At 43.1% G+C, this 25,308-nt stretch overlaps 1 protein-coding gene and 1 long non-coding RNA gene across 3 annotated transcripts in view; one reads left to right on the top strand and one right to left on the bottom strand.

Moving 5' to 3' along the window:
* Window positions 1-25,308, bottom strand: part of ADAMTSL3 (ADAMTS like 3) — a 538,572-nt gene that overhangs the window by 147,107 nt on the left and 366,157 nt on the right. For both annotated transcript variants that reach the window (XM_040414069.1, XM_040414070.1), the window contains 3 exons: window positions 22,946-23,103; window positions 15,457-15,568; window positions 4,913-5,051 (listed from right to left, as the gene is read on the bottom strand). In XM_040414069.1, the coding sequence (XP_040270003.1) occupies window positions 4,913-5,051; window positions 15,457-15,568; window positions 22,946-23,103 (409 nt within the window). The remainder of the gene's footprint in view (window positions 1-4,912; window positions 5,052-15,456; window positions 15,569-22,945; window positions 23,104-25,308) is intronic.
* Window positions 198-20,079, top strand: LOC120985871. Its single transcript, XR_005775594.1, has 3 exons — window positions 198-278; window positions 2,312-2,314; window positions 20,064-20,079. It is a non-coding gene; the product is annotated as an uncharacterized LOC120985871 (long non-coding RNA).

The following is a 25,308-nucleotide window of genomic DNA, read 5'->3' as shown; positions in this document are numbered from 1 at the left end:
CTAATTAACTTTAGCGTAAATTTAGAACATTAGGAAAATATATTTTAAAAAAAAGTCAAAAACAGGAAATGACCCAGAACAGTATGGGTTGTGAAAGCTATTTATTAAAGGGTTTTTTCCACCAAAAATATTCTACATATTTCAAACCAGCACCTGGATCTAAATATTGTTGTAATTGCAATTGCAAGCCACCAAGTTATTCACAGAAATCTATCTGTATAGCGCCACCTGCTGTTTGCCCTTTTTCTAAATTCTGTCTCTAGCTCACTGAGGTTGACGTACATGCTCAGTTACGGGGGACACACTCCTTGAGAAATAACAAGCTCCTTGAGCTGTCAGCTTGAAATAAATCTAGCAGAGCAGTTGCAGTAATTAATGGGCAGATCTCTGGATCCATGTGAGGTACAGGGACGGTTCTAAATTTGTTAGGTGCAGGCGGTTATGTACTATAAGATCTCTGCTTTTCACTTTTTACATTACACATGGAATAAACTGTTTAAGTAATTTTTTTATTTGCCAACGATAAATATCGTTGTATACACAATGTTCACTTACATCAGTCCCTGTTCCCACAGGGGCTCACATTCAAATTTCTCAAACGCACACTACCATAGTACCAGTTCCTTAGATGCCAGGATGATGTATAATTATATAAAAGTACAAATAAATGCAAAGTACATATTAGGTTGTGCCACAATATATCACAGATGCTTTCAATAGTAATGAGAAGATATATTCTTAAAATACTGTGGTCATTGCAAAGCAGATGTAAATTTGCCCAAAAATAGTAAAGGGGATCTCCGGTAATTTGACATTGATGGCATATCCTTGGCATACAGGTCTGACATCTGGGACATTAAAGGGCTTGGAAGCACCACACCCCCTCATTCATATACAGCTGCTTGTCTTTACAGCTCATGTGTGTCTAGGTCTATTCGTCCCATTCATTAGTTTTTTGGAAACTAATCCTTCCATAAGCATGTAGTGGTTATTTATCAAGTCTGAGATGGCAGGTAACAGACGTGCGATGCAGAGGGGAGGGAAGAGGAGTACCCTCTCACTAGGGAGGAGTGGTAACCCCTAACTCACCTGGCACCTGGCTGCCCTGACGTCCCTAGACAGGCTGCTAACCTGTACGCCGATCAGGTGCCTCGTCCCTGGCTTACCCTGAAATTAGCCCTAGGTAGTGAATAGGGCGGTGGGAGCACTAGTCCTCACCACTGACATCTAGGTCCACAACTGAGAAAGGACTAACAACACAAACACAATCAACAATCCCGAAGGAAGACATCAACAACAGGAGACAACAGCAGTGAACCGGAGATCCGACAGCTCCAGTGTCAACGGCTCCACAGCAACTATTGTCCACCGAAGGTCAGAATAGAAGATCTGGAAGGAAGGTCTATATCTGGCAACAACGGAAGCAGAAAGGGAGAATATATAGTAGCTGGGAGTGGCTGACAGAGAACATCTGAAAGGAAAAGCTACAGATTCCTAAATGGAAGAAAAAGGCTCGCAAACCTAAGCAGGAAAACCTGGACCGCAATCCATTCCCATCACTAGGTCATGGAGCAATCTCTAGAAACCGAGTGAGTAGCCACCCTTCTGACCCCATGCACAACAGGGTCAGCGATAGGTCGTGACACCCTTGTGACATTATTACTGGTTATTACATAATTACTGGTATAGAAATTAGAGGCGTGAGCCTGTACCAGACACCATCATTGACAATAGGAATTAGCTGTGAAAATCTGGTATCCCTACCTTGAGATGGTCATAGGGATTATAGGGAGGGGCACCCATGGCACACACCCTGTGTCCATCTCGGACAACAGAAAAGTAGGTGTCGTCACCAAAAGCAATACAGATGGCAGTGGTTGAGTGGAGTGTCAAGATTAATTTGATCCACAGTGCCCACTGCCCATCTATTATACAGCTCCTTCAATAGCGTAATAATACAAACAAAGGAGATTTCAGATGCTGGTGGTGAGTATCTAGGGCCATATGTCGGTCCGGAAGTGCACTGCGGCCTCTGCCTCACGTGTACTGGCCGCGGATACTTTGCGGTGTGAACATGACTATTATGTATGTCTCTCCTCTCTGTTCTGTTCAGCAAGGCAGGGGTTATTTGCCCTTGCTTGCTGTGTTCTGTGTTCCATGTAGAGCAGGGATGCCCAACCTGCGGCCCTCCAGCTATTGCAAAACTACAACTTCCAGCATGCCTGGACAAGCTACAGCTGTTAGAGCATGCTGGGAGTTGTAGTTTTGCAACAGCTGGAGGGCCGCAGGTTGAGCATCCCTGATGTTGAAGTTAGTCCCTCTTTCTGTTTGTGTGCACCTGCAAGTCTTTTGGGCTATTGAGCTCAGCTATTTGTTCTGTCTGTGTATTCTGCCCCTTGGCTGAGCAAAAGCAATTGTTCCTGTATCTGTTGTTCTGTTCTCTGTCCAGTCTGTATGTCTGACCTGTTCTTGCCTGTGTTCCTGCCGTGATCTGTCTGTTTTACCCTGCTTGTTGGTTTCAGTTTAGTTCTGTTCATGTTTTGTCATCCAGTCTGCTGTTTTTGCTCTTGTCCTAGTCCGTCTGTTGTGGTGTTCCAGAGTCCTGTGTTTTAGTCTTAGTTCCTGTTCAGACTGTGCCTGTGCTTTAGTGTGTTTCCTGATCCTGTGTTTCTGAGTCCAATGGTCAGCTGTTAGGTATACCGGGACCATCCCAGGAGGTAGCGGTCTGGTCGCTAGCCCGCAGCGAAGTCCACATCCCTGTATATGGGTAAAGGGTGAATACTGGGGAGGCACTAAGATAACGTCCTTAGGGTTTGGCCCAATGTCAAACTGGTTACTTGGCACAGTGATTCCACAATGCCACTGATTTGCCTTGAACAGTAATCAGTGGACGAGCAACACATGCCAAGAGCAAGGCATGTAATAGTCCACAAGGTCACAAAGGAACCCAAGCTGGAACAATGTTTTGTGGACAGATGACACCAAAATAGAACCTTTTGGTTTAAATGAGAAGGGTTATGTTTGGAGAAAAAGAAACACTGCATTGCAGTTAAACCTCATCCCATCTGTAAAACACAGTGGTGGTGGTATCCGCATGGTTTGGGCCTGTTTTACTGCATCTGGGCCAGGACGGCTGGCCATCATTAATGAAATAATGAATTCTGAATTAAACCAGCAAATTCTAAAGAAAAATGGCAGGATATCTGTCAAATAGCTAAATCTCAAAAGAACGTTAGTCATGCAGAAAGACAACGACCCTGAGCACACATTGTACCAAGGAATGGTTAAAGAATAAGAATAAAGTTAATGTTTTGGAATGGCCAAGTCAAAGTCCTGACCTTAATCCAATAGAAATCCTGTGGAAGGACCTGAAGCAAGCAGTTCATGGGAGGAAACTCATCAACATAACAGAGCTGAAGTTGTTTTGTACACAAAAATGGGCTAAAATTCGACCAAGCAGATGTGCAGGACTAATTAACAATTACCAGAAATGTTTAATTGCTGCACAAGTGGGTCACACCAGATACTGAAAGCAAAGGTTCACATACTTGCAAACATGTGAAATTGGATCTTTTTCCTCAATAAATAAATGACCATGTCTAATATTTTTACTGATTTGTTTGATTTGGTTATCTTCGTCCACTTTTAGGACTTATGTAATAATCTGGTGTCGTTTTAGGTTACATTTATGCAGAAATATGTACAATGTGTACAACATTTTCCAGTGTTAGTATGTCTCTGCGCTTGGAACAAGGTGCTTCTATATATACTGTTTGTTTTCGAGTACTGTCAGTGTGCACCTGCTTTATACTACATATTGCTTGGAGGTGATGGTCTGATTTTATTTCTTCCTTTATTTGGTGTCTGACACTGTCGTGCCATGAAAAAAGCAACAAGTGGTTGAATCTGTCATTATAAAATTATTCGTTTATGGGCAACTTTAGCATCCACTGGAAAGTAGGAAACACCTTCTTAGGCATGAATAAACACATATATCAGGATTTATTAATAGCAGTGGATTGTATTTGTGGAGATTTTCTCCTCAATTAATGTCTAGGAAATCTAAGGATGTATGAACAATTATTTCACGTCTACATCCATATTACCATTCTGTTCCAGTACTTTGTAATTTATCATGATCTTCAGAGCTAAAGTTACTTCTCAAGACCAGCAAATTGGATGGAAGCTTAAAATATAATTAAAGTCATGAAAATATATCCAAACTCTCTTTCATCATCACTTTTCTCCTGTTTCTCTACCTCTCCCATCTGATGCATACTTCCTTCTCTGAGCTGACAGGAAATTATGGATTCAGTAAAGTCACAAAATAGGTGGAGGATCTGACACATGACAAGGGGAACCCTGAGCCACGGCGGCAAAAGATTGATGGGGCTTGAAGTTCTGTTCTGTTAGAGCTGCATTGACAAGGGGTTTAATGTTCTCCTCCGTGAGAGGAAACAGCAGTCAGTCTGGACATCTGATTACCCAAATAAAGTATAATTCAGCGAAAATTCTAATGAATGGGATTATAATTTGGTTTGACTAAGCAGCCATGCGTGTTTCCCGGCAGACAATAATGCTCAGACAGGGGTGGTCTTTCTTCAGACCTTTCATGTAAGAACTATTTATGCCTTGCACTTTCTCAGGCTAACCACATACAGTATGTGTCAGAAGTAAAGGTAGAGGAGCATTTAGCATGGCATTCAAGACATGGAGCAGGAAGTGGAAATATTCTGGAGTGTTTCCTCCACTGTTTTTGTGTCAGGCTTTACTTCCTCTGCGTGTTCTGGGATCCCGCCATAGTGACAGGCACCATACCTCCAGATAGCACAGACTCAACCACATCACAGACCAGATTTCTTAACCTGTATTTTTGCACACTGCACATTAATACATAAACGATTCTACCAACCTGGACGGGCAGGGATCCATGTTACATTCCTTAAGTTTAGGTTTAGGCTTCTTGTTTTCTGGGTAGTAATGACAATAATGATCGGGGACAGTCCGATTATATCTGATGTCAACGCATTCTGCAGAGTTCAGCTGATATCCTGGAAGCACAATACAAAGGATACGTTTGTTTTAAAGGCAATGGACACATTTGGGGGCACTTAGTTAATTTTATTGCATGCATTTTGGGCTAAAATATTTTTTTCTAACTCCTGAACAATGGTCTTAGCTCAGTTATGCGCCAAGAACAAGGGAGTAGTTCAGTTGCTATGGCAGCCTCAGGCCTTCTAAAGGCTCTGAGACCTGCCAGAGTGAAGATCCTATGGAGCCCTGTCTGTCCACATGGCATGGAAATGCTGTGGATTTGTCACCCTAGAACATCTGCAGTCTTTATAATACCAGCCAAGTGGATGAAATTTTAAGAATTTTTATCCACTCACTGATGATAATTTCTGCAGCATACACTGATGAGCAAAAGTGTAACAATGGTTTGAATTTTTGACTTTCAGGCTCCATATCTTACCATTCACCACAGCTTCGAATGTGAGACTACCATCATTTTATAGACAATCATCTTGGCTATCTCATACATAAATTAGACTTGCAACTATTTAGCATATGATTAGTTATGCAGATTTTTGTCATGTAACTGCATTGTTGCTGTTTTGCTCCTGGTGGTGGAACAATCTTTTCCTTCTTGTATACTACAAATTACAGCATGTTCTCACATTCCCTAATAGCTCAGAGCGTTATTAGGTTGATTCCCAAGTGAAAGTTCACTGGTTCAAGCAGCAGCCATGAAGGAGATTTCCCCCAAAAAAGAGAAACAGCATCATGCAGCTCGTCGATAGCCGTATCTCAGCCAAGAAAATTGCCAAACTGCATCATGTATGTGCCATGACAAATGGAAGAATACGAAATAAAGTCCATCCATCTATTCCAAAGCCAAGAGGTGGACGACAAAATATCGGAGTCAACAAGTTGGCTCCTCGCTAGGTCTATCAGTTCTGACGCGACAAACACGGCAGTGGAGGTGGATTGCATGCTTCGTAATAGTGAGATCACTGATGTCCATGCAAGCATCGTGCGACGTGGATTACGCAAGTCTGACATGGTGGTCTAAAAAAAGGTGAAGAATTTCAATATCGTCATTTGAGACGTCGGCTTGCGTTTGAAAAAAAGTACAACCAGTGGACAGTAGAAGATTGGAAACTGGTGATTTGGAGCGATGAGACGAAAGTCAATAGACTGGGCTCTGATGGATGCAAATGGGTCTGGAAGAAACAAGGGAAAAGGGGGCTAATGGATCGAGAAATTGAAGGAACTGTCAAGTTCGATGGAGGAAGCCTGATGATATGTGGTTGTTTCACAGCCAAATGCATTGGATACTTGAGCAGGATCGATGGTGGTCTCAATGCTGAGCTATATGTGAGTATCCTACAAGACAAGTTACTTCGTACACTCGAGTGCTATGGGTATGAAAGGGATGACATAGTGTGCTCCAGCAGGACAATGACTCAAAGCAAAAGTGGAGATTGGCGAAGAAATGGTTCAATCACAATGAAGTAGAGGTGCTGGATTGGCACCCATAGTCCCCAGACCTCAATCTAATCAAACACTTGTGGGTAGAGTTGAAGAAAAAGCTGTATTTGTACATAGGTGAGCCAACCAGTATGCACCAACATAAATTAAATAAATTAAAATTTAGAATTTTAGAAGCAAAACAGTAACAATGCAGTTACATGACAGGGTTCTGCATAACTAATCATATGCTAAATAGTTGTAACTCCAATTCACGTATGAGATAGCAAATATGATTGTCTATAAAATGATGGTAGTCTCATGTTCGAAGCTGTAGTGGATGGTGAGATATGGAGCCTGAAAGTCAAAAGTTCTAAACATTGTTACCCTTTTGCTCGTCAGTGTATATAGACCTGCGGTGCAGATTTTAAATTCCCCAGCAGGTTTCATCCTTTGCAATACAGAACGTGAAAACTTCAGTAAAATCCTCAAGTATTCATCGCATGTAACTTTCTCGTCACTTTTTCCTGAGGGTATTAGTACCAGTGTAGATGTACCCTTTGGGCGTAAAATGTCACTTCTTGAAGGTTCTCATTTCTTCAAAATATGTTTCCCTTTTCTAAATCCAGTCCAATATGATCTAAGAACTTTATACAAAGATTTTAATCTGAATATTTTCCAAAATTTAGAATTTCTAAATTTCATGCTAAAATGAAAACCTCGCTAACCATCTGCAGGGAGATCTTTTATAACCTTATAAAGGTTTGGTGACATAAAGGCGTGTTCAAATAAAGCATTTCCAGCTAAAACTACAAATCCCATGGTGCTGTGCGATTGCAGCTGATCCCTGCAGAGCGGAGCGCAGTCTGCCTCGGCTGTCATGCACAAGCTGTTCTAATGACATGACCATGTGTTTCCTGTATTACACAAAGAGAATTTCTCTACAGTGCAGTCCAACATCAGACGAGTGAGAAGAGAGGCCCGTATTGTATGAATGGATTATTTTACTGGTGGCAACAAGGGTTCCGCTTGAATTCCATTCCTAGGGGTTTTACTTTGAATATTCATGTAAATGTGTCTCCAGTCTCCCTTGTAAATATATTGTCATATAAAACAAAGGCCCAGATTTACTCATGTCCCTGCGCCTAAAATCTGGCTAAAATTTCTTCCAACTTATTCTGCAAGGGGGCATGGTTGACAAGCAAGAGGTGCGTCCTTAGATGCAATATTTTGCATCAAAATTGCACCACAATTCTGGCTTAAAATTCGTTCTCAAAGTAAGCCATCCAATAGTTGGTATAGAGTCAGAGGAACGTGTCTATCCCTGCTCCAGACTTATCATCCAGCCTGAACCAGTGCAATAAATCTGGTGCAGGTCTACATCGCCTTTCTAAGCTTACACCATCTCTAGGATTACTAAATCTAGGCCAAAATGTTACTTTTCAGAAGTGGGCTTATTGAAGCCTGGGTTCCTGCACAATTTGCCTACCTTGTAAATAGCTCCCCAATCGTTTGAAATTGTCATATAATGTAAAATAGTAAACTATTGGGGGCGGAGCCTAGCGGCGCATGGAGTAGGACGCACGCCGCACTAGCTCCGGCAAGTATCCTGTCTATGATACCGAAAACGGTGGCGATATATCTTTAAAACATCTGAAGGAGCGGGGGACATAGCCAGCAAGCGGTCCGGTGCAGAGAAACATCATTATGCCTGCGAAAAGAGGCAAAACGCCGAGCCGGCAGGACAGAGAGGCACGATCCCAAGATGACGCTGAGGAGGAGGAATGGCCTGACCTGAGGGCGGCGGTGAGTCAAGGAGCGGCAGCGTGGCTAGAGCGCTTCGCTCACAAGTCACACCAGTCCCCCAGCCATGTATGGGGAGAAGGAGAGGGCACCCTGGCACAAGTGGAGGAAGGCTTAGGGGAGCAAGATGGCCCCTGTAATGATGACCAGCATTCCCCAGTCCAGCATGAGGGGGGGGGCGAGTTCTAGCCTGTGCAGCTCTGAAAAGTGTCTGCCAGTGGTCAATGCCCCTGAGCCCACCTTGAACGATGTGATGGCAGCTATTGCCAACTGTAACGTCATCCTCCAGAATATGAATATTAATATTGGAAGCCTAAAAGCGGACATATCCATTATCCGTCATGACCTGCATAAGGTGGCTGAACGCACCTCAGAAGTGGAGAGGAGGGTCTCGGATCTGGAAGATGGGGCTGTTACCCTACAGAGAGAGAGCCGGGCTGCGTCAAAGGATATAGCGGCGCTTTATGCAAAAACTGACAACCTTGAAAACCCAGAGGCTACTGATTTTATTGAGAAATGGCTTGCGGAAAAATTCAGTGATAGAGGACTCTCTGCACTATATGCTGTTGAACAAGCACATAGGGTCCCCACCAGGCCTTTGCCGCCAGGACGTCCGCCACGTCCAATATTGGCTAAAATCCTGCACTATCGAGACAGAGACACTATACTAAGGGCTGCAAGGTCTCATCCTGATCTAAAAATTAATGGGGTTCAGGTGTCTCTGTTCCCTGACTATTCGTCAGATGTACAGAAAAAGAGAGCGCGCTTTGTGGAGATTAAACGGAGGCTGAGAGATTTGCAAGTACAGTACTCCATGATGTTCCCGGCCAGGCTCAGAGTGGTGGCGTTTGGATGCGCTGTGTTCTTTGAGGACTCGGACGCTGCGGTTAAGTGGCTGGATCAAAATGAGCGTCGCCTTAGGATTCCATCAACAGACACCTGAGACTGTTGGACATTCCTGCTACTGATTGAAGTTTTGATGTCCCCTGGACTGTCCACCCACCGTTGTGGACATTTTCTTCTGTCTTTAGCCGGTTGCTGGAGACATTTTGTGGGTAGAGCATACGCCCTCGGTTGCTCCCCACCATCTTAATGTGCCTGCGTACGGTATCGTGCTGGATGCTGTGCTGCTTCAGGCGCTGTTGGGCCAGGTTCACAATGTTGGCCCCGAGTTCATTACTGAATCTAATTATGCTGCATATGTTTATTGTCTGGGGAGGGATAGTTGGGTGGGGGGAGGGAGGGGGGAAGGGATTAGCGGGGGTTACTACTGTCAAAGGTGCTATTGATGGCAATTCTAAAATGCTGAAACGTACAGTCCTGGTATATCTTGTCGGGGGAAATAGAGAAGAGATGGGAGTCTGTAATCTGGTGATTAACATTGTTTTTCCCCGCAGCTGTTCGGAGGTGGAGAGGTGTAAATCTCAAATGTACTTTTATATATGTATGCATTCTTATGGGACCTGTTACGAGAATACTTAGCTGGAATGTGAGGGGAATGGCGGATGCTACGAAGAGACACGGTCTGTTCCGTTACCTATCTAGATATCAGCCGGCAATAATATGCTTGCAAGAAACGCATATGACCAAACAATCTATACATGTCATGCAAAAGCCGTGGTTGGGTTATTCTGTGCATTCCGTCTTCTCCTCGCATTCCAGGGGGGGTTAGTATCCTAGTTCATAAGAATATCATTTTTGAATGCCTCAGGGTATGTGTGGATGAAGAGGGAAGGTTTATAGGAATGCATTGTGTGGTCCAAGGGATGAGAATGGTGTTAGCGACAATCTATATACCCCCACCATTTTCCTCGGTGCCTTTAAGGAAGCTTATGGAGTTTATGGCAGAATTTTCTGAACTTCCAATGTTAATAGTGGGAGATTTCAATAATGTACTTGACAGTTCGCTTGATAGATGCCAGATCACACCTAGCGGTAGTAATACGGGTGAAACCTCGTTTGCAAGAATACTGAGGGAAGTAGGTCTGATGGATGTATGGAGAGAGACCCACCCCCTGGACAGGAAATATTTGTGTTGCTCCTCGACCTATGGCTCCCTGTCGCGTATAGATCTGGGTCTGGTAAATGCTCATATGTTCCCGTTTGTACAGAACTCAGAATATCTCTCTAGGACCCTATCTGACCACTCCTTATTTAGCATCGCCCTTGATATCTCTGTGACAGCCAGGCCGGGGGTTAGATACTGGCGACTAAATGCCTTTTGGTTAAAACTGATGGGTGACCCGTCCGATATGCTTCAATCCCTTAGGGAATATTTTTGTATAAATGAAGGGACTGCGTCTCCGTTAGTCGTCTGGGAAGCGATGAAGGCCTTCCTCAGAGGATCCTTTATTAAAACAGTCAGTCGGATTAAATCTAAATCTAGAGAGCTTGATCGGCAGAAACATGATAATATGAAGCTAGCGGAGGAAGCTTTTGTGTTGAGTCCTTCTAACATAACAAGCAATACCTTAAAGACTAGGCAGGAGGAGTTGAGGTGTCACCTCTTGGAGGTAGCAGAGAGGAAACGACTGTTTTACAAGCAGCAATTTTTTACTGAAGGCGAGAGTGTAGGCCATATGCTCTCGGTTATCGCAAAAGCGCAGCAAGGATCACAATGTATATCTGGCCTGTTAGATGCTGGTGGCGTCCTCAGGCGCGATACTGATAACATTTTGAATATACTGAATAATTTTTATTCCTCTCTGTATGCCTCCAAGGTGACATGTTCGGATGAGGAGATTGACTCCTTTTTGGCCACATTAAATCTCCCTAAGCTTTCCAGGGAAGACAGTATGTGGTTGGAGGAGCCGATCGAGTTGGAAGAATTGAGGGCGGCACTAGCTGCTATGGCTAACGACAAGGCTCCAGGTTTGGATGGGCTTCCGGCGGAAGTATATAAGTCCTTTGCGGAAGTGTTGCTCCCGGAACTTCTGAAGGTATTCAATTATTCCAAGGAGAGGGGGGAGCTACCTCCGTCTATGCAGGAGGCGGTAATAGTAGTCATTCCTAAGCCGGACAAGGATCACTCTCTCCCTGACTCATATAGACCGATATCGTTACTCTCCACTGATGTTAAGTTGCTTGCAAAGTTATTGGCCATGCGTCTGTCTAAAGTGATTCTGTCTATCATACACTCTGACCAGACTGGCTTCATGCCTCAGAAATCTACGTCAATTAATATTAGAAGAGTGTTTGCCAGTATTCAACTTCCAGCTGATAATGTTGGAGATAGAGCTATCCTTTCTTTAGACACGGCCAAGGCCTTTGACAGCATTGAGTTGCGATTCCTGTGGAGGGTTATGGCGTATATGGGATTTGGAGATGAGTATATCCTGGGTCCGGGTGCTATACTCTAAACCCAAAGCATGTGTCAGGGCGAATGGAGAGGTGTCCCCCAAGTTCTGTCTGAGCCAGGGTACTAGACAGGGGTGCCCGCTGTCGCCTCTGCTATTTGCAGTTGCGATTGAGCCATTAGCCGCAGCGATTCGTAAGTCAACGGACATTCGGGGGTTTCAATATAGGACAGTTAATAATAAAGTGGCGATGTATGCAGATGACACATTGCTTTTTCTGGGGGATACTGGTCCATCTTTGGAAGCGGCTATGAAAATCATTGATTGCTTCAGGGATCTGTCGGGTCTGACTATTAACTGGAGTAAGTCGGCGATTATGCTGCTTGACGGGCAAGTGCAATCGCAGATAGTGCGAGACAGAAATATTCCTTGTGTAGCGACCTTTAAGTATTTGGGTATCCATATATCCCCGAGAATCCGAGACTTTGGGCGCCTTAACTTTGACCCGTTGGTTATTAAATTTCGTAATAAAACTAAGGCATGGTGTAAACTATACCTGTCAGTGGCGGGAAGAGCTAATCTCATTAAAATGGTGTTGATGCCTCAGCTACTCTATGTTCTACATAACTCCCCGGTCTGGCTGTCAAAGTCCAAATTTGTTCCAATCAATGCTACTTTCAGGGAGCTCATATGGCGGAAGGGGCAACCGAGAATTAAGCTTGAAACATTGCAATATCCTAAAACAGAAGGGGGCCTTGCAGTGCCAAACCCCTGGGTGTACTTCCTGGCTGCACAATGCCAACATTTTAAAGGGTGGATAGAACTGGAGTCGAGTGAGATGTCGTGTCAGTTGTTTAAACATTGCTTGTCCGCTAATGACCTACTGCTGATCCTTGAGAATAAGGGGGTTGGGAAGAGTGGTCCGATGGGTGATTTGGGATACTTGATGCAGTCCGTGTAGAATAAGGTCAAGCTCCTAAGGGGGGTTATCGGCAATACGGAATACACTCCACTGTGGGACAATCCCGTGCTGCCGGAATTCCTCTCCCTGTCTGATTTTGGGGCATGGAAAAGAAATGGTATTCTGAGGTTGGGCCATCGTTTGGAGGAAAAGAAGTTCATGTCATTTACCAGATTTCAGGAGAAGTATGAATTGCCTAGAACTCACTTTTATAAGTACCTTCAGGTGAGACACGCATACAACTCCACATTTAAAGGTACGACTATGGTGGCTGGGAGAGATGCTGCATTGCACCAGATTCTGTCCAGGGGGGCGAGGAGAGGTATGATTTTCTGTATATATAAGCTGTTGCTTGATAAGTTTCTAATGTCACATCCGCTTGCGGCTAAAAGTAAATGGGAGAAAGATGTTGGCGAATTAACTGATGACCAATGGTCTGACATACTGGAGGCGATACCTCTCTCTTCCTTGAGTGAAGGACGTAAACTCTCGCAGCTGTTTATTGTCCATAGAGTCTACAAAACACCGTTTTTTTTGTTCCGCATTGGGTTTAGGCCCACAGATGAATGTCCAAGATGCTCTGTGGTGTCTGCAGATTTGTTGCATATGATGTGGACGGGCGAGAGGTTAGGGAGATACTGGGAGTTGGTACGTCAGACAATACAGGACGTTTACAAGGTACGAATACCCTCTGACCCTAAAGTGTGTGTGTTAGGATATGTCTCTGAATTGGTCACCGGTCAGGTGCATAAAATAGCTATAGGTAGAATGTTATATGTTGCTAGAAAGTTAATCGCCCTACATTGGATACAGACAGCGCCGCCAACCCTAGGCGAATTCCTAAGTGCGGTTGACACGATGCTGAGTTATGAACGGATGGTTTACCAGAAGCGTGGATGCCCAGCGAAATTTGAAAATTTGTTTCGACGCCTGAATAGAAACGTTTAACAATGTGCCTTTGTATTTTGCAAGTTAGGGGGGGTGGGATGGGAGGGGTGGGGGGGTGGATTGAAACTTGAGTACTATACATAGTTTGGTATCCTTTTTGTTAGTAGCCTTATGGACAATATGCCTCTATGTCATCCCTGTACGTAATGTGTTAAAACGTGTATTTACACTGTAAAATGTTCAATAAAAAATTATCTGATTTAAAAGAAAAAATAGTAAACTATTGCAACCCGGCATGACTTTACATTCAGTTTTGACCACAGTTAAAGTTTATATTACACCTGCAGATAATACTGAAGATCATCGCTAATGAGCGCTCGCAGGAATGCTCATTAGCGATGATCTGGCAGTGTAATACTGCCACCAATTACCCGGTGAACGTGCTTGTTCATCTGGTAATTGGAATCTTTTAGCAGGTTTAAAAATCCTTGCTTATCAGTGGCAGATGGTGCTGTGTAATCACGAGCTGCTGCTGACAAACAGTAATTCAGTATAGGGACAAGCAATGGCAGGAGTAATCGCTGCTCCCTAAACTGTGGAAGAGACTGCTGCATGTGATAGCAGTGGTCTCCTCCACTAACAAGCAGGCGATTGCCGTGAAGGAACACTTCCTTCCCGACAATTGTCTGCAAAATCTGCTTAAAGGAAAGCTCCGAGTTAAAATTTTACGCAGAGTTGGGGGGGCAGAGCGTGACACAAAGAATTCTGAGTTTGGTGCTCTGTGAATCTCTGGGTGAGATTTATCAAAACTTGTGTAAAGTAGATCTATATTTTATGGGGTACTGTATTCACTTTAGGGCTGATGAAACTGTCCCTGTGCACACACAATACAAGGAGGAAAGCAGGTGGGCTATGTGAAGTTAATTCTGTGTGATAAAAAGAGAAAAGTAGTTTCTGGATTCTTTAAAGGGGTTATCCAACAACACAAAAAGTTCTGGAGTGGTTTTCAAAAGGATGGCCCGATTTCAGGCAGACAGTAGAGAGTCTGTCCTCTCCTCACAGCAAAGTGATGTATCTCCTCCCTGGTGGTAAGGGGGGTTGGGGTTGTGAACTATTTGGCCCTGATTTATCATCCCTCCATTCCAGAATTCTGCTTTCAAAAAGTCACTAAATGGGGCTTTTGTGACTTTTTGGGTTCACTGATGTGAAAAATGTGCGACTTGGGGTGGGAAAGTGGGTGGTCCTATGATAATCAGTTTCACTTCAGATTCAGACTTTTTTTTAAAAAAGTTGCAATCTTACTGCAGCAGGAGGATGGAATAGGAAAACTGGAATAGCTTTTTTTAGACAAAAATGTTATTTTTAAGGATGAGACAAATTTATCAAACAGAGTGAGACATTGAATAAATGTGGCAAAAAGTAGACCAACACAGACTCAAACAAAACTGACTTCAAATATTCCCCTCATGATGAATTTCCCCCAAATGACTGTATGGGGCCCAGAAATTCATGATGTGTGCCCTGAACATGTGTATATTTTTATCAGTGAAATAACAGAACGACAGCAGGCTATTATAATGGAATGTATATCTTACTAAGTAAAAGGCTGGAATGTCTGTACAAACATTACAAAGACATTCATGGCTATATTCATATGGTCATCGGTTGCTCTGTCATGTCTAAAACACAGCACCTAATTACTACAAGCAGCTCCTGTGCCTTACGCTGAGCCGGCTCTGGAAATCCTATTGACGTCAACAGGAGTTCCAACACAATCTTCACTCATGAATCATTCTTGATGAAGTTACCCCCCAGAATAATACATGGTGAAAATTGGGATCTGAAAGGAATCACTGTACACTGGCTAAATTAAATTATTCTTCACACCATTCTTGGATCATAAGAAATTTCCATGATTTTCAAACTTTTTTTTTTTTGGGTGGAGATGGAACTTATTTAAATGGAAATATATTTTCTTAAAATATTGCATCATTTCTGAGCAGCAAGTAAAATAAAAAATGTTCCTGAGTTACTCACCTCCTCCACAGGTTACAGTGCACGGAAAGAAGTCTGTCTGTCTCCACTGGTGACTAATGGGCTGGTAGAAGAAAAACTGCACCACGCTGTCTTTAGGTGAAACATACCTGGTCTGGAAAAAGGTTTGTGTCAGAGTGTTAACGGTCATATTACTGTATGTCAGCATATACATATAGGTGATAGCACAAAGGATCTTCTCACTCAGGTCACACACAGTCAACATCCATCCATCTCCAATTATAATGACTCTACGCTTCCACAGCCTTAGGGGACATTGGTTCACATCAGCGCTATTATTTTTCATTCGGACATATTGGAAGTTCGGCACATAATTGACACAAATGGAAGATTGACTATAATGGGATCCGTTCTTTTTCTATTCGGGAGTACATTTTTTTAGCGGAGAAAAAAGTCCTGCCTGCAAGACCCTTATCTCTGCTATTTTTGCCTAACTTTGTGAAGGATGCTCCGCAACGCAGATGTAAACAGACCCCGACTATGCTGCTTGGGCTAACCTTTGATTCTGCTCCATCCTTGAGATCGCGCAAGCTCTTACCACCTCCTGCTGCCTACACCTCAAAAAATTTATCAAATTTGCTCTTTTCCCAACCTTCAGTCAGCCATAATACTTGTACATGCCTTCGTCATGTCCTATTGGGACGCTGCAGCACCATCTTCCCTTCTCCTTCCCTCTAACATTCTTGCCCCCCTCAATACTGAAATAATCCTAAACTCCGCTGCCTGTTTAATCCCCCTACCCCCTCATCTTTGTAATGCCTCTTTGATTTCAAAATACTTAGGGCTCATTTACACAACCGTATGATCCTCGTGCCCATGTTGCGGACCGCAAATAGCAGTCTGCAATGCACGGGCATCGGCCGCGTGAATCCCGTATTGCGGTGCCGACCCCCTGACTTGAATGGGTCCGCAATCCACAAAATAAGCCAAAGACAGGACATGTCCTATCTTCTGCGGTGCAGAAGCACAGACCCGTAAGCCCACGGAAGCGCTTACAAGTGTTTCTGTGGACTTCCGATCCGTGCCTCTGCTCTGCAAAAGATAGGATATGTCCTATCTTCTTCCATATTTGCAGATCGCGGACCCATTCAAGTCAATGGGTCCGCATCCGCAGCACAGAGTTCACACAGCCGGGACCCGTGTTTTGCGGACCGCAAACAGGCATCACGGCCATACAACCGTATGAATGAGCCCTAACAATGACATACAAGGAAGCCCCCAACCTTCTCCCTTCATACATCTCCCCCTCAAGTAATCGCAAGTCCTTGTAAGACCTTCTTCTGTTTTGTTCTTCTAACATCTTTGTCTCTGAGATTCAACCTGTGCATCCCTTACACTTTGAAACTTTTGTGAACTTGTTACCCCAACTCATCAGAATCTCCTCCACAGTACCTTTGTCTACACCACACATCAGTAGAAGTGTCTTATAACCCCCCTTCAGTCTCTTCTTTTTCTCAGATAAGGCTCATTTCTAGTTCTGTTCAGTCTATTACTTTATAAGCTTGTATAATTTATTACATTTTTTGCATTTTTAATGTGCGTTCATCTATTTTGCATCAAATCTCTATAGTCATCTGTACAGCAAGTGGAGAATAATGACACTATCAAATACTGTACCTAATAATAGTAAATATAAAAAAATAAAAATAAAAATAAAGCTCAATTTTAGTGAATCAAAAATTCTTAATAACATCTTCTTAATATTTGCTTGTGTAAACGAGCCTTAAAGGACACCCGTCATGTTTAAAGTGCAGGCAGCATGTTATAGAGCAAGAGGAGCTGTGCAGACCGATATATACAGATGTAGCAGGGCTAGCACTCAAGCTCTTAACTCAAATTTCTTAACTCATCGCGTTATCTTGAGACAAAAGCCATTAAAAAGCAATTGAAGTGTTTGCTTAACGCATTTAGTTTAGATAACACGTCTCATAAATCATTAGTTAACTCTGCTACATCTGTACTTTGCAGGAAAAGATTCATTACTGTCATTTATTCATTTAACTCTATGTTTATATTAGGCCCAGGAATCAGTGGGTGTCGTCAGTGATTGACAGCTATGTATGTACAGTCAATGGCTGTCAATCACTGATAGGACCGCCCACTTGACACTTAGGGATAAAAAGTGCAGTGATTTAAATGGAAAATTCAATACTGAGTCTTTTCTACTTCTCTATAACATGCTGTCTACAGATTGGATTTAATTGTCTGGTTTCCTTTAGCACTATGCACTATATACACATATATGGCTCTGTATACATCTGCACTGCCACTCACTGGTCTCTGGGGAAAGGTCTGCACTCTTCAAGGAGACTATATTAGTCTTTAGACACTTTTCTGACCATTACCTCCCAGTCACTGCCGCTGTTATAAAGCCGCACACCCTGCTGCCCTCATACAGACAATACAGGAGGGATGTGTGTATCCAATAAGGAAAAACTCAAAAAGTGTTTTTTTTTATAAAAATAAATAAATGGCTGCAACATTTAAAAACGATAACATAATTTCTCTTCTTTATAAATGGCATTTACTTAATGGAACTACATGATATAGTTCCGTTAATGTTATTCTTACCCTATGGTATTCTCCTTAGGTCCCGTATAGATGCTCACATTTTCCTAGTATGAATCAAATCCCACCACTGTTTGGTGATTAATATTAGTTTTCCCAGTGATGACAGAGGCAACCACCTCCAACCTCAACGTAGACTAAGCCTAAACATCAATCTCTATAGACACAGTCACAGCTCAGTCAAACGTCTTGGTAAAGATCAAAAAGTCTGCGTCTCACGATATTTCTGCGTTATAAGTAATAAAGCACAACAATAATAATAAAGCAGTTTGGACGCGATATTCACCAAGGGGCAATATTCTTGGCTAATGGGAATGTGAAGGGTAGTTTTCAATCACTAGTAGTTTATAATTAAAACGGTACATATAATACATATCATGCGTACAGGTCCAAAGAGGTCTGCCAGCTATGTCTGTTCCCACTACCTCTGGAGACAGCTTTTGGAAGGCTTGAAGCTCTGAAAACTTAATTTAGCTTCTAATTAGAAGCTGTAAAAAAAAAGATTATGGAAACATGGCAAAGAAACTTGACATATTTGTAGCAAAATCCAGGGAAAGGTAACATAAGGAAGTGAACAATTACTAGAAATTAAATTTCATTGCTAGATGCCTTTTAAGCTTTTTTTGTCTTTTTTTTTTTTTTTTGCTGACACTTTTAATAGTATATTAAGAAAGCCACTATTCATTAGTTTCTCATATATATAATGTTCCCAAGACCTGCAACCATCTTAGGACCCAGCCAATACATTCATTGTACCAGGTCAGAAGAACCTTGTGTCTCGAGAAATCTGTTTTATTAAGAAAAAATGTTGATCTTGTTTATATACTTTTTTTTACATCAGTGTGATTGACACAGCATTGCGTCAGATTCCAAAAAACTACGGAGTGCAAAGTGAACTCCAGCAGAGGAACAGACTGCCAGAGTTCAACGTATGCACTGCCAGATCCCCATTGACTACAAGGGGATCCGACGGGGATCTGGATGCTTTCCGGCAAAAATGCAGGACTTTCAGTCCGGCCGAAAGCCAACATTTATGCCAGAAAGCACCCGGACCCCCATCAGATCCCATTGTAATCAATGGGGATCTAGCAATCCATGGCCCTATCTGGCTATGCCAGATACGTTAAACTCCAGAAGTCTGTTCCTCGGCCGGATCGGGCTGCTGGAGTATGGGGCCCATGGAGATTAGTGGCAATGCACTGGGCCAAAAATTCCAAGGAAAGGCATATTACAAACTTTTTTTGTCTGTGTGTTAGACATGTTATACTTGAAAAACCCTTTTGTAGGAAAATCCCTTTGACAAAGCGTAATAGTAGTAATGGTAGGAATAATTGCAGTAGGAATAATAGAAGAACGGCTCAAGACAAATTTATGAGGAAAGATGATCCAGAACTGCAAGAATTTACTAAAGCAACTTACCAGATAACTTCAGAGTACCAGAAAGGTTTAATCATTTCCCGCATCGAAGGAAGCTTTTACCAATAACGTTTTATCACTAACCATAACTGAACATTTTTATTACAAACACATTTGCTAATTTTGTTGAATAAAACATTCAGCTCTCTTTCTGTTGTGGGGTCTCCTTGCTCACTGGCCAGGCCACATTTAAAGGGATTGGCCAATTTCCTATATTGATGCAGTAGTTACTTAAACAGATGTGAGGAGAAGCGACAGGTCTTGTTTAAATCTGTTATATTCAGACTGTGGAAGAGTTATCACTATTACTGGTCACGTGAAAAGGTAGTAGAGGTAGAGGCCATGTGCAGGATGAACTGTGGCTATAGAGCTTAAAGGGGTTGGTCACTTTCCTATATTGATGACCTATCATCAGGACAGTTCAAACGCAATCGACGGCAGCATGTCCTTCAAGGAATTTTTATTCAAATGAAGTCTATAAATATGTACATAAAGTGGCAAAGATCATGCAACGTTTCGACTACTTCATAGTCTTTCTCAAGCAAATTCCTTGAAGGACATGCTCCCATCGATTGCGTTTGGATTATCGAAGGAGCGACCATAAGGATCAGTGGTTGCTGATTGGCTGAGGCATTACTAAAGAAGTCTGGGTGGTACGTTAGTGCTGCTTTCAATCTGCTTCCTCTATCATCCGGACAGGTCATCAATATCAGATCGGCGGGGTCCCGACTTCCACAGATCAGCTGTTTGAAGAGAAAGCAGCGTATTCTCTTCACTGTTTACCTGGTTGCCTTTGACATTGCAGTGGCGGGCAGACTTAATGGCAGCTCCTCCTTCCCCATTCAGTTCAGTAGGACGGAGAGCTTACACTTCGTCCGCTCCTTCCCATTGAAGTGAATAGGACGAGGAGCTGTAATTACACCCACTCACTGCTGTAAACAGGTAAACAGTGAAGAGAACACAGCTCTCGCAGGAGCACTGCGTTCTCTCCAAACAGCTGATTGGCGAGGGCGCCAGGGCAGACTCCTGAGGATAGGTCATCAATATAGGTTCATCCTGCACATTGCCTTTACATCTTCTGTGTCGGACTGGGGTGCCAAGGGCCCACTAGTAGAAGTGTCTCCTGGGGCCCACCCTATAGTTTCATACAAATATTGACACTTAAGGGGTTTTTTCCGATTTGCATTAAGATTCTTTAAAATAATCCTTTATACAGAAAGCTGTAGTGTAATAGCGCACATGACCGCTGCAGCTAATCACTGGCCTTGGTGCTGTACACCACTGAGATCACTGATTAGTTACAGCATTCAGGTGCGGTACACAGGCATTTTACCGCGGCAGCCAAAACATTATGTCCCAGCTGCAGCCCGACGGAGCGAACAGGGTATTGGTGCTGGATCAAATAGTGATCAGGATGGTGAGTCTTAGTGGTTTTTTTTTTTCATTTTTATTTTAACAGCATCCCTGTAGTTTGGCATCAAAAATGTGAACTTAGGCACCAGAACAGAACCAAGCTCTGTGCATAGATACAGCAATATAACTCTGTTACACACATACTTCTACACATGCCGTCACTATTTCATACACACACTGTCATACATGCAGGCACCCTTACATACACACACTGTCATACATGCAGGCACCCTTACATACACACACTTTTATACATGCAGGCACCCTTTCATACACACACTGTCATACATGCATGTTCTCTTACATACACACACTGTCATACATGCAGGCACCCTTACATACACACACTGTCATACATGCAGGCACTCTTTCATACACACACTGTCCTACATGCATGTTCTCTTACATACACACACTGTCCTACATGCATGTTCTCTTACATACACACACTGTCATACATGCAGGCACCCTTTCATACACACACTGTCATACATGCAGGCACTCTTTCATACACACACTGTCCTACATGCATGTTCTCTTACATACACACACTGTCCTACATGCATGTTCTCTTACATACACACACTGTCATACATGCAGGCACCCTTTCATACACACACTGTCATACATGCATGTTCTCTTACATACACACACTGTCCTACATGCATGTTCTCTTACATACACACACTGTCATACATGCAGGCACCCTTTCATACACACACTGTCATACATGCAAGCACCCTTACATACACACACTGTCATACATGCAGGCACCCTTTCATACACACACTTTCATACATGCAGGCACTCTTTCATACACACACTGTCATACATGCAGGCACTCTTTCATACACACACTGTCCTACATGCATGTTCTCTTACATACACACACTGTCATACATGCAGGCACCCTTACATACACACACTTTCATACATGCAGGCACTCTTTCATACACACACTGTCCTACATGCATGTTCTCTTACATACACACACTGTCCTACATGCATGTTCTCTTACATACACACACTGTCATACATGCAGGCACCCTTTCATACACACACTGTCATACATGCATGTTCTCTTACATACACACACTGTCCTACATGCATGTTCTCTTACATACACACACTGTCATACATGCAGGCACCCTTTCATACACACACTGTCATACATGCAAGCACCCTTACATACACACACTGTCATACATGCAGGCACCCTTTCATACACACACTTTCATACATGCAGGCACTCTTTCATACACACACTGTCATACATGCAGGCACTCTTTCATACACACACTGTCCTACATGCATGTTCTCTTACATACACACACTGTCATACATGCAGGCACCCTTACATACACACACTTTCATACATGCAGGCACCCTTTCATACACACACTTTCATACATGCAGGCACTCTTTCATACACACACTGTCATACATGCAGGCACTCTTTCATACACACACTATCCTACATGCATGTTCTCTTACATACACACACTGTCATACATGCAGGCACCCTTTCATACACACACTGTCATACATGCAAGCACCCTTATATACACACACTTTCATACATGCAGGCACTCTTACATAAACACACTGTCATACATGCATGTTCTCCTATATACACACACTGTCATACATGCAGGCACTATTTCATACACACACTGTCATACATGCATGTTCTCTTACAAAAATTACTGTGGGATGGAGCCCCATTCTAAAATTTGCTGTGGGGCCCAGTCATTTCTAGCTATGCCATATTTGTCCTATTGTATCAAGATGGCCAGACCATTGCATAAAACAAGCACTTTTTATCTATTGTGTCACCTTTTGTATCACTACCATCTCCTCATAGATTGTAAGCTCTTGTGAGCAGGACCCTCATCCCTTTTGTTTTAATTGTTGACCTGTTTGCTGTTATTTTATTTATGACTGTTTGTTTACTTGAACCCCCTGATTTTAAAGCGCTGCGGAATATGTCGTTATATCAATATAAGGCGTTATATCAATAAAGGTTATTATTATGTACTGTGTGGCCGTCCCGGTTCACAAAATAAGGACCTACCTTAACAATGAAATCAGCACGCAGTGGACCTGGCACCTTTAGGATTTCCCTTTCAGATCCCTTCTGGAATTCCACTGTTGTGTTTTCGATAATGTAGGTTCCAGGGCTCTGAAAGCTGTGTTCTCCACTCTCACCTTGTAAGGTTTTTGACTCAATGACTTAAAAAGAGAAATACAGTATACAAGATTAAAACTTTTATAAGGACAAACGTGAACATTTCTGCAGTGGTTTAACAAGTAACCATGGTGCTCCGCTTAATCATAACTACAATTATCTATTCTTTTATAATCCCCTTGTTAGGCCTCTTTCACATATCTGTGAATCACAGACGTGATTCGTGATCTCCATGGACAGCACACGTACCCATTGATTTTAATGTGCTTATTTACACATCAGTGATTTTCCACCGACCGTGGGTAGATGGAAAAACCACGGAGATATGGTCTATGATAAGGACCCAACACGTCCATTGAATTTTATGGATCCGTAAAAAAAACTGCCACAACACTGATGGCATCCATGTTCTGTCAGTAATTTTCATGGACCATTAGTAGGAGATGCTCTGGAAACTAATTTTAAGGCTAGAAATGTATGTGGAATACACAGGGGTGCACCACCATTGAGGCCAGGTGCTGTGATCGCCTTAGGCAGCATCAGGTAGGGGCAAGAGAGGGGCTGCCGAAGGGCCATTGGGTGAAGGGAAGGGGTTAGGTTAAGAAATTGGCATTGGGGAGGGAGGGGCACCATTTCAGTTTTCGCCTCAGGCAGTTCCTGATAGTAATGGACATGTTGTGGTAGACAACTGTTCACATGGTGCAGTACTGCGTGGTGGCCTTTGTTTTTGTGGCGTTGTGCTGGTGGGTTGGTGGGATCTAGTGCCATGGGTGGCATTGTCAGACAGCAGGGTTGCTGTCTGACTTCTGGGTCCTGCCGCCTACTAGGGCAGTGCCGCTTTGTCACTGCATTGTGCTACGCAGCCTTTTTGTCAGAGTAGGTCCCACTCAAAGAGGCGACCTTGGCGTGGTGAGTGGGCTTATGCCTTTTGATCAAAACGTACACTAATGCCTCTTGTACAGCATGTAGTATGGGGGGCTGTACACTTTAATATTGCGCTGAGAAGCGAGTTTAATTAGATCAAAGCATAGCATTGTGAATGTGCGATCCGGTTCTGTTTTTCTCCCCTTGATATAAGGAAGTCTAGGAGCACCCCTGGGAATACAGATGACACACAAAGAGCAAAAAACAAACACATGGACCAAACATGGATTCTTCATGGACATCTTCATGGTTGAACCAATGACCATCCGCCATGGATGTCATCACGGATGTGTGAAAGAGTCCTTATTAGGAAAGGGTTGTCTGATTGAGAAAACCCATTTTAAGATACATTATTAGGGAATTCACAGACACAGGTTCACCATTAAAAGGTCACTGAAGTTTCACAAAACTTTTGATATGTCATGGCATGTTCTGTGGGGGTCTGAGTGCTGAGATTCTAGAGCAAGGAGAGACATGCATTCACATAGCACCCACTCTCTCATCGCTGCAGGAGACAGAAGTGAGGCAGGCCCATAGACTTCCTATTAAGTCCATCTTGCTTCCTTTTCTGCAATGAGGAGAAAGAGCACACTATGTGAGCGCTTCCCCCTCCTCATTCTAGCGATCGTGGGGATCTCAGCACTTTGACCCCCACCGATAAAAACCTTTGATATGTTGCTATGACATATCAAAAGTTTTGTGAAAGCTCAGTGACCCTTTAAGAATTCTTATGTTTTAGCAAGAGAACAGAGAGTGTTAGGAAAGACCTGGAAAAGACTGCAGATCATTTAATCACCCTTTTCCAGCAAACCATATTCTCGATCTGTGCACTGCTAATGAAGTAACTGGTGACTACTTTATTGTTATGAGCTGGAAAGCTAATGTATGTGAAGATTAACATGTACGGTACTTTATTGTAGATATTGTACTGTGTATTGTGCCTTTAAGGCCAATACACTATGTCGCAGTGGGTATACAAGTTGACTAAGATTAGGAGTCATATGTGCAGATACTGCTGCATTGCACCAAACAGGTTGTGTTCTAGGTAGTGATAGATAGGAGGGCCTCAGAGCGTCTCAAGGTCAGGTAGATAGCGTATGGAAGAATTCTGCTGAGCCACTGTGCACCTGTCATGAGTATATTAGCAGTGAGCAATGGTTACAGTTTGGCCTTGGCCTACTGAGAGGACTAGTGCCATGGGCCAGTGCTCTGTACCGCCTGCTGCCTTGAGGGATCGCAACGTGAGTAGAGACCACCCTGGAGAATGCAAGTTGTGCAAACCACTTTCTGGCCTAGAGACTGTAACTTGTGTGGGTGCCAGCCTG

The sequence above is a fragment of the Bufo bufo genome, chromosome 1 (assembly GCF_905171765.1).
Source record: "Bufo bufo chromosome 1, aBufBuf1.1, whole genome shotgun sequence".
NCBI classification, from domain to species: Eukaryota; Metazoa; Chordata; class Amphibia; order Anura; family Bufonidae; genus Bufo; species Bufo bufo.
The sequence above is the reverse complement of the archived record's forward strand: the minus strand, read 5'-3'. Positions and strand labels throughout refer to the sequence as shown.